The following is a 13,077-nucleotide window of genomic DNA, read 5'->3' as shown; positions in this document are numbered from 1 at the left end:
CCACAGTGATCCAAGCCCTTGGAAATGACTATTCACTAATTGAGTCATTTGTTTAGGAATTCTACAAACATTTTTGAAGGCCTACTGTATGCCAGGCACTGTGCTACCTGTGAGAGGTGCAATAATGAACAAGACCAAACAAGGGGCTTTTTTCTGGGTATAGGTATACACACATTCCTTTAAAAAATCTCTGCTGTTTTTTAAACAAATACAAATAAAACAGACAGTAGAAATTTGGTTAAAAAAATAAAAGAAGAAAAACAACTTAAAACTGCATATTCAGGTCATTTTTTTATTTGCATATGTAGCAACTATATAGTCAGAGGAATAACGGGGGTGTAAACACTTAAAGAGATACTTGGAAATGAACAGCCATGAAGTAAATGCTAAGACCAGTCCTTGGTCCTCAGCTTCTGGCTCAGAATTTACATACCAGGATGAATCAAATCATCTCCACGCTCCCACCCAGGCTTCCAGACTTTTGGGAGGGATAAGAAGAATAGTTACTGCCTCACAGTCATGATCCAATTTAAGGTAACCTTCACAGCAACTAATTGAGGTAGAGATGATTATTATTATTCTCATATTACAGATGAGAAAACGAAGACAGAGAGAAACTATGATGACACAGAAACAATTCTGTCAAAATGATCTTGGGTTTGTGGTTTTTCAAGGATGGTTCTCAGATCACATGTACCTCTTTAGCTGAGGTTTCCACCCATTTTTCAGAAGGCTTCCCTTAAGGCTGTCAGAGCAAATGATTGCCTTCCCAGTGAAAACACAGGAGCTCTTTGTAATCACTGAGCAAATAGGACTTACGCTCTGGTACCTACACTTACTTCCTGTGTGACCTTGGGCAACTTAATTAACATGCCTCAGTCTGAATTGGTGATAATTATATGATGTACCTCATAGGGACATAATAAGGTTTAATTTATTTAATACCTGATACAAAGTAAGCACTTGATCAATATTGGGTGTTACTTCTTGGCCCAGCACAATGCTAAGGAAGCTATAAAATAAAGTCCTAATAATTTAATAGCTACCACATTTGAAATGATGGGAGAACTCAACTGAGAGGAATGTCAAGTAAATAAACATTCTTAGAACTTTTTTGAGAGGGTGGGCTCTAACAGGGGTGGTTAGACTCTAAGGTGAGGTTTAATCTGTGGGTTTGGGATTAGAAGGCAGGACAAAAATGCACACTGATGTGCATTTACCCAAGGATCCTGTCCCAGGGGATGGCTAAGGAAATATAAGAAACAGCACAAAGATCAAAGTTGTCAAGAGTACATTCTTTGGAGACTGGCAGGTCCAGTTCCCATCCTAATCCCAGTCTATAGCTTTGGAAGCTTTCTCTGACCAATCTAAGGCTCTCTTTCCTTGCTGGGTGGTTGTAAGGATCATTGTTCATTTCTGCAAGACACAGCATGAAGCCTGGCCAACTACCATGACTTGCCCAGGACTGCCCCATTTTTAACACCAAACATCCTGCATCTCGGGAAACTCCTCAGTCCCAGGCAACCCAAGATGGTCAACCTAGAACCACTCCCTCCAAAGTTGTGCTCACAGGGTCCATTTTTAAGGAACCATGTTGACATGTCATCTGTTTAGAATATACAAAGAGAGGGAAAGCATGTGAAAGAACACCTAGACTGTGGAGGAATATGTTTCAGGGGAGTGCCCACCTTTGATAGCTTGATTCCCCTAGGCCAGTGGTCGGCAAACTCATTAGTCAACAGAGCCAAATATCAGCAGTACAACGATTGAAATTTCTTTTGAGAACCAGATTTTTTAAACTTAAACTTCTTCTAACGCCACTTCTTCAAAATAGACTCGCCCAGGCCGTGGTATTTTGTGGAAGAGCCACACTCAAGGGGCCAAAGAGCCACATGTGGCTCCCGAGCCACAGTTTGCCGACCATGGCCCTAGGCTCATCTGGCTGCTGTCTCTGCCTGGTACACAGTAGGTGCTCACTAAATGGTTCGATCAATGATGGCTCTCCTTTTAGGGTTTGTCCTCGATAGAGGGATTTACCTTTGAAATATGATGGCCTTTCCCACCTGGTGCGCTGAAGTGAGGATCTGTTACTAGGGGACAGATAGTATGAGCTATAAGGCATTTAACAGCCTGTGGATAAGTATGTGGTGGGGGCATTTGGGGAAAATTTCTGAAATACATATTTTTAAAAATCTTTAAATTGTGTGATGATCAGCTTTCAATGATCCCCACCTTTTGGTATTCATACATGCCCTTGTATAATGTTCTCCCCTGTGTTTAGGATGGACTTAGTGACTTGCTTCTGAACAGAATAGTGTAAGTGAGGGAATGTCTCTACTGAGATTAGGCTATAAAAGACTGTGGCTTCTCGCTTTCTTGCACCATTTCTTCCTAGCTCTTATCCTATGCTCATTCTGCTGAAGCAAACTGTAACTAGTGAACTATTCTATGGAGAGGCCATTGTGGCCAGGAGCTGAGGACAGCCCCTAACCAACAGCCACTGATGAACTGAATCCTGCCAAGAATCATGTGAATGAGCTTTGAAATGGACCTTCTCTTTTTAAGCTTTCAGATGAGACTGCAGCCCCTGCTAGCATCTTGATTCTAGCCTTGATAGAGAGAGAGACCCTAAGCAGAGGACCCAGTTAAGCCAGGCCTGGATTTCTGCTCACAGACACAGTGATAAAATAAATGCTAGCTTCTACCAGCATACCTTTGTTTTGCTTGTTTTTGTACTTTATATAAATGAGATCACACAGTATGTAAAAAATAGCTTTTTAGCAGATTCTCAGTGAGATCCCTTGATACATTGAGAACCACTGAGACACATGGAGAGAGAGCCAATGATTGACATGTTTGCCAGTAGTTATCCATCACAGTCTTGGTCTGGGAACAAGTGACTGATTTTAGAAGAGAAATAATGGTTACCTGGACAGAAATAGGTGTAGGGTGGGACCAGTAATTCACTCAGCCACCACTCACAGCCATGTGCTCTGAGTCTTGAGTCTCTGTTCCCCATGCTACCCTCTGTCTGTAATTTGATTTCCTGAGAGACCAGGCCCAGAAAAATAAAACAAAAGAAAAAACCCACTAAGTCACAATTAGAGATACTTATCCTTCTCTATGAACCAACACCCCAGTATTTGGGTTTTTACTTGGCTTTTCACAAGTTTGGTTATTGGGAGTCAGAGCCCTGGAGTATGGTCAACCCCAGATGCAATGATAAAATGGAATTTCTAGATCTAGTTGCTAACAATTATGAAGCTACGCTTATGATGATTTAGAATCTATATTAAGCATTTTTTATATGTTACATACACACCAACCTGATAGGAAGCTAGTTATTATTAAGCTATTTTATAAACGAAACAGTTTAAACAACTTGCCTAAGACTGCATTCTGCCCATATCATACAGCTAGTCGGAGGCCGACTGAGAGTCACATACAGGTTCATTCATTCATTTCCACTCTCTGAGTTTTTAGTCACTAAACTTTGTTATCTTCCACAGAGCTTGAGATCAAAGTCTACTGTGACAGTGAAGATGTGCTTGAGTAGTCAGCTGGATTCCTTAACTCTGCCATTCATCTATCCCTCCATCCAGCCACCCATCCATTCCTTCAATCATCTTCCAATCAACCAACTATCCATCTGCTATGGTCTGAATATTTGTGTCCCTCCAAAATTTATTTGTTGAAATCCTAACCCCTAAGATGATAGTATTAGGAGGTGGGGCATATGGGAGGTGATTACATCTTAAAGATAGAGCCTTCTTGAATGAGATTAATACCTTTAAAAAATATATATATTATTGATTTCAGAGAGGAAGGGAGAAAGAAACATAAAGGTTGAGAGAGGAATTATCAATTGGCTGCCTTCTGCATGCTCCTTCTGGGGATCAAGCCCACAACATGGGCATGTGCCTTGACCGGGAATTGAACCATAGCCTCATGGTTTGTAGGTTGACACTCAAGTACTGAGCCACACACCAGCTGGGCAGGATTCAGACTCTTTTTTAAAAATATCTTTTTATTGATTTCAGAGAAGAAGGGAGAGAGAGAGAGAGAGAGAGAGAGAGAGAGAGAGAGAGAGAGAGAGAGAGAGAGAGAGAGAAACATCAGTAATGAGAGAGAAGGATTCAGACTTTTAATGTCTGCACCTTCACCACTTCCTCTCTAGTGAAAGGATTTCATAGGGTGTGACTTTGTTGTGAGCAATGGGACATTTTATTTCAAATGAAGTCTTCCTGGGAAGTCCACTGTGTGGGAGATGAAGTAGGACTTTCTAAGGTCAAAGCAGGGTGGAAGAGTTTCCAAGACCCCCATCCCCACTCCCACTCTCATCCTCCCTCTGGAGCCTCCAAGAAAGCTCCCTTGCCCCTTTTTGCCATGTGAGTATACAAAGAGAAGTCTGCAGCCTGAAAAAAAGCCTTCATTTCACCATGCTGGTGCCCTGATCTTGCACTTCCAGCCTGCAGAACTGTAAGAAATAAATTTCTGTTGTCAATAAGCCATCAAATCTGTGGTATTTGGTTCTAACACTCTGAAGAGACTAAGACACCATCCAACCACCCATCCAGTCCTCCAGCCAGCCAGCCAGCCACAAATACCATGGAGCTATCTATTCCACAAATATCAAGGGCCTTCTCTATGCTGATTTTATGCCAGGAGGAAGCTGAATACAGAAGTGACCAGAATACAACAAAACTTACGAAAGCTGGGTTTTCACTGGATTTAGAATTCGTTGAGGATAGTATCTCTTGTTTTTGTATCTGTAGAGCATAAAATATGATTGGCTCCTGTCTTCCTTTTCAATCTTACCCACTTATTCAATTACACTGGTCTCCTTTCCATTTCTGGAATAAGACGTCTTTTGCCTCAAGACTTTTGCAATTGCTGTTCCTTTTGACCCAAATATTCATCAAGCAATGCTAATAGCTGGCTCCTTCTTATCCTTTGCAACTTACTAAAATATCTTGTCCTCAGATGGGGCCTTTTCTGATTACTTTATCTAAAGTAGATGCTCTCTTCCCCCTCCCCAGCTACTCCCTATCACCTCACCCTGTTTATTTCTTTTAAGGCATTGGTCACAATCTGTAATAATCTTGTTTATTCTTTATTTTCTAACTTCCTAACCAGAAAAATAAGTCCAGGGAGGCCAGGTACTAAGTCTTTTTTTTTTCTTTTCCTGCATGACTTCTGCCTTCCTAGTCCAGTAACAGACACCTAGTAGTAGGCCTTCAATATTTATTTGTTGAATAAATGGATGAAAAAAATCATGACCATATAAACAGACCTTGAAAGGTAGAGTAGGAACAGAGAGGGCCTTGAAAGACAAGCAGAAGAGGGTACACTTGATGGGAACATAGGAAGCTAGTAGAAGTTCTTGAGTTGCAGAATGAAAAAATGATTTAGGGGGTAACTTGGTATGCCACAATCTGCCATAAATCCTTAATTTAAATAATTCACTGCAGTGTCTTGCAATGAATCACTACAAGAGGTATTTGGGATCTAGGACCTGAGCTGTATTTTTCTCCCTGTGTTTAATTAATTGATAATGGTGAACTCTAAAGTGATCATAGTGAAGACCCTGTAAGGTGGGACCCACATTTATTTACTGCAGTCTGGCCTGCAGGAGAGAAATTATTTGTTCAGTAACTGAGTGAAACAATCATGCACTTAGAAAATTAGATAGGATTTGCTACTAGCCATCTGCGTAGATCCTTAACCTGGCTAAGGTCAATTTATCTGTAAAGAGAAAGAAGACTTAGCGCAGGCATTTAAATGAAAGCTTATGAGAAAATCTATGGGAGAGTAGACCTCGGTAAATTCATTTCCTTCTGTTACTCTGGAGATGCTGAACCTGCCCTGACAGGGATTTCCTACTGGCCTTTTCCCAACAGTCTTGTGGCTTGAAATAGAGCATATGGTGATATTTACTTTTTGCTATTTTCAGTCTTTCCAGTGTAAAGCTGGAATTGTGACTCTGCAACTTAACTAGCTGAGTGACCTTGGGCACCTCAATTTCTTTATCTATAAAATAGGTATAATAATAGTACCTGCCTCATAGGAATATTGTAAGGATTACATGAGATGGTACACTAAGTGTCTGTACCAGTGCCTGGTACATAGTAGGTTCTCAAATGTTAGCTGTAATCCTTTAGGATTTTATTTTACTCTCAGTAATGCGGGCAACTTTTCTCCTCTCCCTTCTGTAGATATTCTCAGTGCCTACAATCTCTTCTGGAGAGAACGCTGACTCTGAAGTGCAATTTGGGAGAAATGGATTCAGTATCTTCTTCCAGACATCCAAACCAAGATCCTTAAAGTAAGAATAGAATAGTAGGAGCATTATGACACTGAAGAGAGAGACTTTTTTGTATCAGTGGCATAGGAGAGGACAGGAAAGAAAAAACGCTTAAGGACTCAGACGTACCCATTTTCTAGTGATTTTGGGAGAACGAGCAATATTAGCGTGGGGGCCTCAAAGACTGCTCTCGGGAACTTTTATTAGCTTAATCTATTGTGCTTTTTATTAACATTTTCCTAGAAAGTGAAGTCAAGGAAAACATTCCTGGGGTGGGGCTGGACTAGCTACCATAAGGTTACAGAGACTGTTTTGCACATCATTTTATCTCCAGCACCTAGCACGGTGCCTAGCATACCAGGGACTCAAAAAGTGTTTGTAGAATTATTTTCAAACTTTAGTTGTCTTTCCCAAGGAAACTTGTCGTGCCCACAAGCGGCCGCAAGCAGGTCCGCGCCTAGAAATAACATTTATTCTAAAGACCACTGCGCAGTGATTCTTGGGAAGCAGTTCCCCTCCCTCATTCGCTTTTTTCTCCTCCCCTAAGTCGCCTTTGAAAGAACTGGCACGCCACGTGATTCCCTCCTTTCTCCCTTCTCTGAAAGCCTGGCTGATAAAGGGCAGGAGTGTAGGCCAACCATAAAATTTCATTTCCTCTTCTAGCCAATAGTAAGAAGCTGTAAGTATATGGCTCAGTTTTTTTTACTTTCTCCGCCCACTTTGAGCCCGCCCCCCCACTCCCATTGGACATTTGACAACTCACCCGGCCAATGAGAAGTTCCTACTCTACATGGGAGGGATGGACTGACTAGATATAGACGGCCGGCTCTGGCCAATGGCATATCACAAGTGAGGGAGGAGTGGAGGACGGGACCAATGGCGCGGTGCCAATAACGAGCATCAGTGGAAGGGCGGGACGAAACTGTTCGCGGGAGGGAGGGGAAGGCCCAGGGAACCAAGCAGCGCTGCCGCCACCGCCGCTGCAACCGGAGTTGGAGGAGGGAGAAGCCAGGAAGAAAATGGCGGCCGTGGCTGCAGAGGCGGCAGCGACTGCAGCGTCCCCCGGGGAGGGGGGCGCCGGCGAGGCCGAGCCGGAGATGGAGCCCATCCCCGGCAGCGAGGCCGGTACTGACACCCTCCCGGTCACGGCCACTGAAGCATCTGTGCCGGACGGCGAGGCCGACGGGCAGCCGTCCGCTCCTCAGGCCGACGAGCCGCCGCTCTCGCCGCCGCGGGAGCTTGCTCGCAGCCCGGAGGCGGCGGGGCCGAAGCTGGAGGCTGAGGAGAAGCTGCCCGCCCAGGTGGTGGAGGCGGCGGCAGCCGCGCCTCAGGAAGGGCTCGACCTTCCCCCTTCCCCCGCGCCACCGCCCGAGCAGCCCCCGGCTCCCGAGGAGCGCCAGGAGCCGCCGCTGCCCCAGCCCGCAGCCCCGGCGCTGGTGCCGCCGGCGGGCGGGGACTCCGCGGTGTCGCAACTCATCCCCGGCTCGGAGGTGCGGGTCACGCTGGACCACATCATTGAGGACGCGCTCGTCGTGTCGTTCCGCCTTGGGGAGAAGCTCTTCTCCGGGGTCCTCATGGATCTGTCCAAAAGGTACCGCGCCCATCCCCAGCACGCCCCCGGGGGGCCCCGGTCTGCTCGGTCCCCCGGGAGGGAGGGAGCCAGGGCGGCCCCTTCACCCCTGCCTGCCGGCGCCCCGCCGCCCGCGCCGCCCTCTGTTCCCGCGTGGCGCGCGCTCCGAGTGGGGCAGGCGCGCGAGGCCCGGAGAGGGCGGTCCCTGCCCCAGGTGAGCGCCTGCGAGGGCAGGTGTGCCACCAGGTGGGGGGCGCGGGTGCCAGATGGGTCTGCAGATCTTACCACCACCCCCAGTCTCCGTTCGCGCGGCTCAGCCACTCTAGGGCGGGGGGCTGCGTTCATGCAAAACGCAAAGGATTTTTGCCGAGAACCGGGTGCCTGGCCGCGGAGATTGCTTGTGAGGCACTTCTGTTCTCAAATCAACCTATAACTTTAATAAGGGTGGAGAAAGGGATGTGCGCATTGGGGTTCCCCAAAGGTTACCTGTCACTCCCTATAGGGGAAGAGCATGTATTTAAAGTGAGCCCTTTGACGGTTATTCTTACAGTTAGAACTAATTCTCCTTAGATAATTGTTCAACAGGAAACACATTTGGCTAATTATGGTGATAGTGTTAAGGAAAGTCTAAAGAAGAGATTGGATTTTTTTAAAAAACCTTGAATATCAAGATGGTGTGGTATATGTTCGCATACTGACTTCTAATACTGTAGATATAGTTTAAATCTACGTATTAAATAAGTTCACCCACAAGTCTCTGTGTTATCCAGCACATTTTCATCTTTTGATTTTAAATATTGCTTTAAATAGGTAAGGAAAATCGTCTATAGAGTTAAGGTAACCTTTTCACTCTTCTTTTGCAGATATGAAGTGCAGACTCCCATTCACGGCTCTCCATTCTGTTTCCTGCAACAGCACACACACTGATGGTATCTCACCTGTTTGGAATTGGCTTTAGTATGTTTTACTTTTAACTCCTTGCCCTCCCATTAAGGTGCAAGAGTCCTTTCCCATTTGGGGGGCAAAATCTATTCAAAATACATTTAAAAGTATGATATTTGGGGCAAAAAATGGGGAAACTTTACAGTTATTTTGGCGAAAAATGGGGAGTCTTTACAATGATTTCTGCACGTTGTTTAATCTCAAGTGTTGTTGTTTTTTTGTAATTTTGACTTTAGGACTTTTGCACTTTGGTTTACATAGTTAGGAAACAAAATAAGACTAGTGTGCTTTCTACTGATGTATTTAATAGCGAAAGAGAGACTCAGTAGTGTGTATGCTATTGAATCAAACAGAAGTGAAGGCCGGTGATTGTGTGAGAATCTGGATTTCAAATCTGCAAAAGGAAGGTGTGAAAAGGTAAGTTGTTTCTGGAAATGGAATGGATAGTGCTTTCCTTTTTTGAGGTGCTCATTTTATTGTTTTACTTTTTAAAATTTCTTTGGTAGAGAATTGCAATTTATTTTTTGGATTTTGGTATATTTTGCTAGTTAGTACTTTTTTAAAAAAAAGTTCATTTAGAGGTGATTATTTTATTTTTTCACATATATTTTATTGACTTTTTACAGAGAGGAAGGGAGAGGGATAGAGAGCCAGAAACATCTATGAGAGAGAAACATCAATCAGCTGCCTGCTGCACACTGCATGTACTGGGCAACCAAGGTACATGCCCCTGACCGGAATCAAACCTGGACCCTTGAGTCTGCAGGCGGACGCTCTATCCACTGAGCCAAACCGGTTAGGGCTAATTAGTACTTCTTATAAGCAGCAGTTTCTTTTGTTGGGGAAGCTGTTTTTATTTATTTATTTTTAAAAATATATTTATTGATTTTTTTACAGAGAGGAATGGAGAGGGAGAGGGATAGAGAGTTAGAAACATCAATGAGAGAGAAACATCAATTCAGCTGCCTCCTACACACTCCCTACTGGGGATGTGCCTGCAACCAAGGTACATGCCCTTGACCGGAATCGAACCTGGGACCCTTCAGTCCGCAGGCCGATGCTCTGTCCACTAAGCCAAACCGGCTAGGGCGAAGCTGTTTTTATTATTAGCTTTTTACATTTTAATGTTTTGAAGTGAAAATGTAAAAGGATAATCTTAAAATATATATATATATATATATATATATATATATATATATATATTATATATATATTTTTTTATTTTTTATTTAAAAAATATATTTTATTGATTTTTTTTTTTTTTTACAGAGAAGAAGGGAGAGGGATAGAGAGTTAGAAACATCGATGAGAGAGAAACATCGATCGGCTGCCTCCTGCACACCCCCCCAGTGGGGATGTGCCCGCAACCAAGGTACATGCCCTTGACCAGAATCGAACCTGGGACCCTTCAGTCTGCAGGTCGATGCTCTATCCACTGAGCCAAACCAGTCAGGGCATTAAAATATATATATTTTAAAAGCCATTAAGGGAAACATCAATTTTTCATTCAACAATATTTATTGAGCACATCTGTGTGTAAGACACCCTCCCAGGTATTCCTCCATTGCGCTTCACAGGTGGTGTGGTTTTTACCAACTGAGGGCAAAACCCTCCACCAGCCACACCAGCCAAGGCGATTGAGTACTCTCACAGGCACTTTCATGATGATCCAGGAGATACCCTTTATAGACAGACTACCAAGACCATGACCGTAGTTATCAGTTGCTTTAAAAATAGTTTGTGTCTTTTTTTGAATTGGCCATTGAATTAAACCTTTAGGTATAAATAAGAGTTTCCTATTGAATCAGGCATTGTACCACATGCTTTATTTAGTTTTTATAACTCTCATTTATATAGGAGAAAATTGAGGCTCATTTAATTTTACTAGTCATTTAGCTTATAAATGGCAGAGTAAGGATTCAAATGTAGGTTGATCTGGATCTAAAAAGCCTACTTCCATGTTAAAAAGTTAGTTGGGCTGGCAAATTTTCTTTTAAGTATTAAGTAAAGAATTGTATATTTCTGAAATTTAGTACTTACCTTGATTTCAGTAGCAGTATGGGTAATCCATAGATAATGGTTGTTACAGCCAAGTATAGATTCTTAATTTTTTAAAAATATGTTTTTGTTGATTTCAGTGAGGAAGGGAGAGGGAGAATCACTGACCCGGAATCAAACTGTGACCTCTAGGTTCATAGGTCTATGCTCAGCCACTGAACCTCGCTGCAGGGCCAAGCAGATGCTTTAGTCAGCTAATGGCCATGGAGCCTTCTTCCTGGAGATGCCCCATTTCCTTAGCTGTATGTTGGGATGCAGAGGATGCTCCGAAGTTTTGGTTCTTCCTGTCCAGTGAGGTAGATAGGAAAAAATTAACATTTGGGAGACTACGAAGTGCATCAATGTATGTGTGCTTTTCTTCGGTCTAAAAAAAGGGCCAATTATTACTTTTATTAATTATTTTATTCTAATATCATGCATGGTACAGGAATGTCTTAAAGTTGGGAGAGTTGTTTGAAAGTGTTTGAACGTAAAGTACGGGATTTCACATACACGGATTGATCAAGAGTCTCCTTTTGTTAAGCATTTGACATTCTTCACTTTTCTGTCATTGTATTACATTATTTTTTGTTCTTTTAGAGTAAGTTGATTGAAGAACACATTTTGGGGGCAAATCTCTTTATGGAAAAGTAAGCAGAACACATGTAATTAAACTAAAGAATAGCTCAATCTGGACTGTGTCCGGCTTCTTGAGTTCTGGTACTGGCCTCTAGTAATTAACACTGACTGGGCAAACCTGTGCCTCTCTCGGCTCCAGTCTCCAGTTCTTCTGAGGCTAAATCATTTTGACTTTCGGCAGTTCACTTAAGCACAAGCAAGCAGACAAACTTTATGCCTCAGTTTATAGATATGTGCAAAGTGAATAGGGTGACCAGTTGGTCTGGTTTTCCTGTCTCATCCTGGATTGATTGTTACTTCTTCCTTCGTTCGTTCTTCAGTGTAGGTTGATTTAGTCAATAAGTGACCCTAAAAGTAAGGGTATTTGAATATCTGGTTAGAACAGATTTTATGTATCATAGTATTTATTTGAAACTTTATAAATGCCTTTACGGTGAGCCATGCATTCTCTAAGTTTACTCTAGGCTCCTTCACTATTTTATACCCAGCCCTCTTAGGTAGATTAAATTACTTGACTAATTCTGAATTTGTTAGCAATGTCTATTGACAGTAGTGTAATACTAGCAGATAAAAATAATCAACTAACCCACACATTTAATTTGGTTTTCCTATTTCCTTTTCTTCCTTAACATTATACTTAAAAAAAATTTTTTTTTGCAGGACATATTTTATGCTTTTGAAATTTTGACAGGTACATTTTGTTCATTTAGCATTCTAAAATAAGCATTCCTTCAAGTTACTAAGCTGTCTTAATGATTATTTTAGGATAGAAGAATAAATTAGTGATTGTACCATCATTTTAAATTTTTTATTATGGGAAACGAACCTCCATGAATGTATTACCCTTGCTTCGATATTTTTCAACCATTAGCCAAACTTGTGTCATCATATGTCTACCGCCTCTGGGTTATTTTGAAGAAATCCTAATCATACCACTTTACTATAAATATTTCAGTATAGAGCTCCAAAAAGATAAGGACTTTAAAAACTGAAACTATTGCTATTACCACACCTAAAATAACAGCAATTCCTTTCTATCATATCCAGTTAGGGTTAAATTTCACAGACCAGTCTTAAAATTAACATCTCAGTCAACATCTGTTTTGTTTACATCAGGATCTAAGTAAAGTTTATACATTGCAATTGGTTGGTAAATTTCATAAGATTTTTCTTCTGCAATTCTGTCACTACTTTTATTCGCTTGTAGTTTTTTTTGTTAAATCATAGTTTGGTAGAATTTTTCACATTCTGAATTTTTTTTTCTGATGCATTTCCATAATGTTTTTAAAATAGTTCTTTTCCCTCAGGAGCGAACTGAAGGGACAACAACCACAGTCCTGGGAGGGTCACTTTTGAAACCCTTGTTTTGAGTCATTAGAAATGGTGTGGAAGTCTCTTGCCTGCTGGCAAACTTAGACCTATCCCTTAAATACACCTCCAACGGTAGTAATTCCAAACAGAAAAGTGTAACCAGTCAAGATCATCTGCAAAGGCAAGAGTTTGCTCAGCCTTTTCAACAGGGACAGTATTTTCCTGGGATCTATGGTTTCTGTCTATGCAGAGGGATCATTTAAATTGTTTAGTA

The 13,077-nt window shown here is 42.2% G+C and overlaps 1 protein-coding gene across 8 annotated transcripts in view; it reads left to right on the top strand.

Moving 5' to 3' along the window:
- Positions 1-7,178: 7,178 nt before the first annotated feature.
- The window catches only part of PWWP2A (PWWP domain containing 2A), a 44,633-nt gene continuing 38,734 nt past the window's right edge, over positions 7,179-13,077 (top strand). For all 8 annotated transcript variants that reach the window (XR_013813480.1, XR_013813481.1, XM_079770017.1 and 5 more), the window contains exon 1: positions 7,179-7,895. Coding sequence is in view for 6 of the 8 variants with exons in the window: in XM_079770017.1 (XP_079626143.1) it covers positions 7,324-7,895 (572 nt within the window). In the remaining 2 variants the exon portion in view is untranslated. The remainder of the gene's footprint in view (positions 7,896-13,077) is intronic.

Source organism: Cnephaeus nilssonii (assembly GCF_951640355.1).
Source record: "Cnephaeus nilssonii genome assembly, chromosome: 5".
Lineage (NCBI taxonomy): Eukaryota > Metazoa > Chordata > Mammalia > Chiroptera > Vespertilionidae > Cnephaeus > Cnephaeus nilssonii.
The sequence above is the reverse complement of the archived record's forward strand: the minus strand, read 5'-3'. Positions and strand labels throughout refer to the sequence as shown.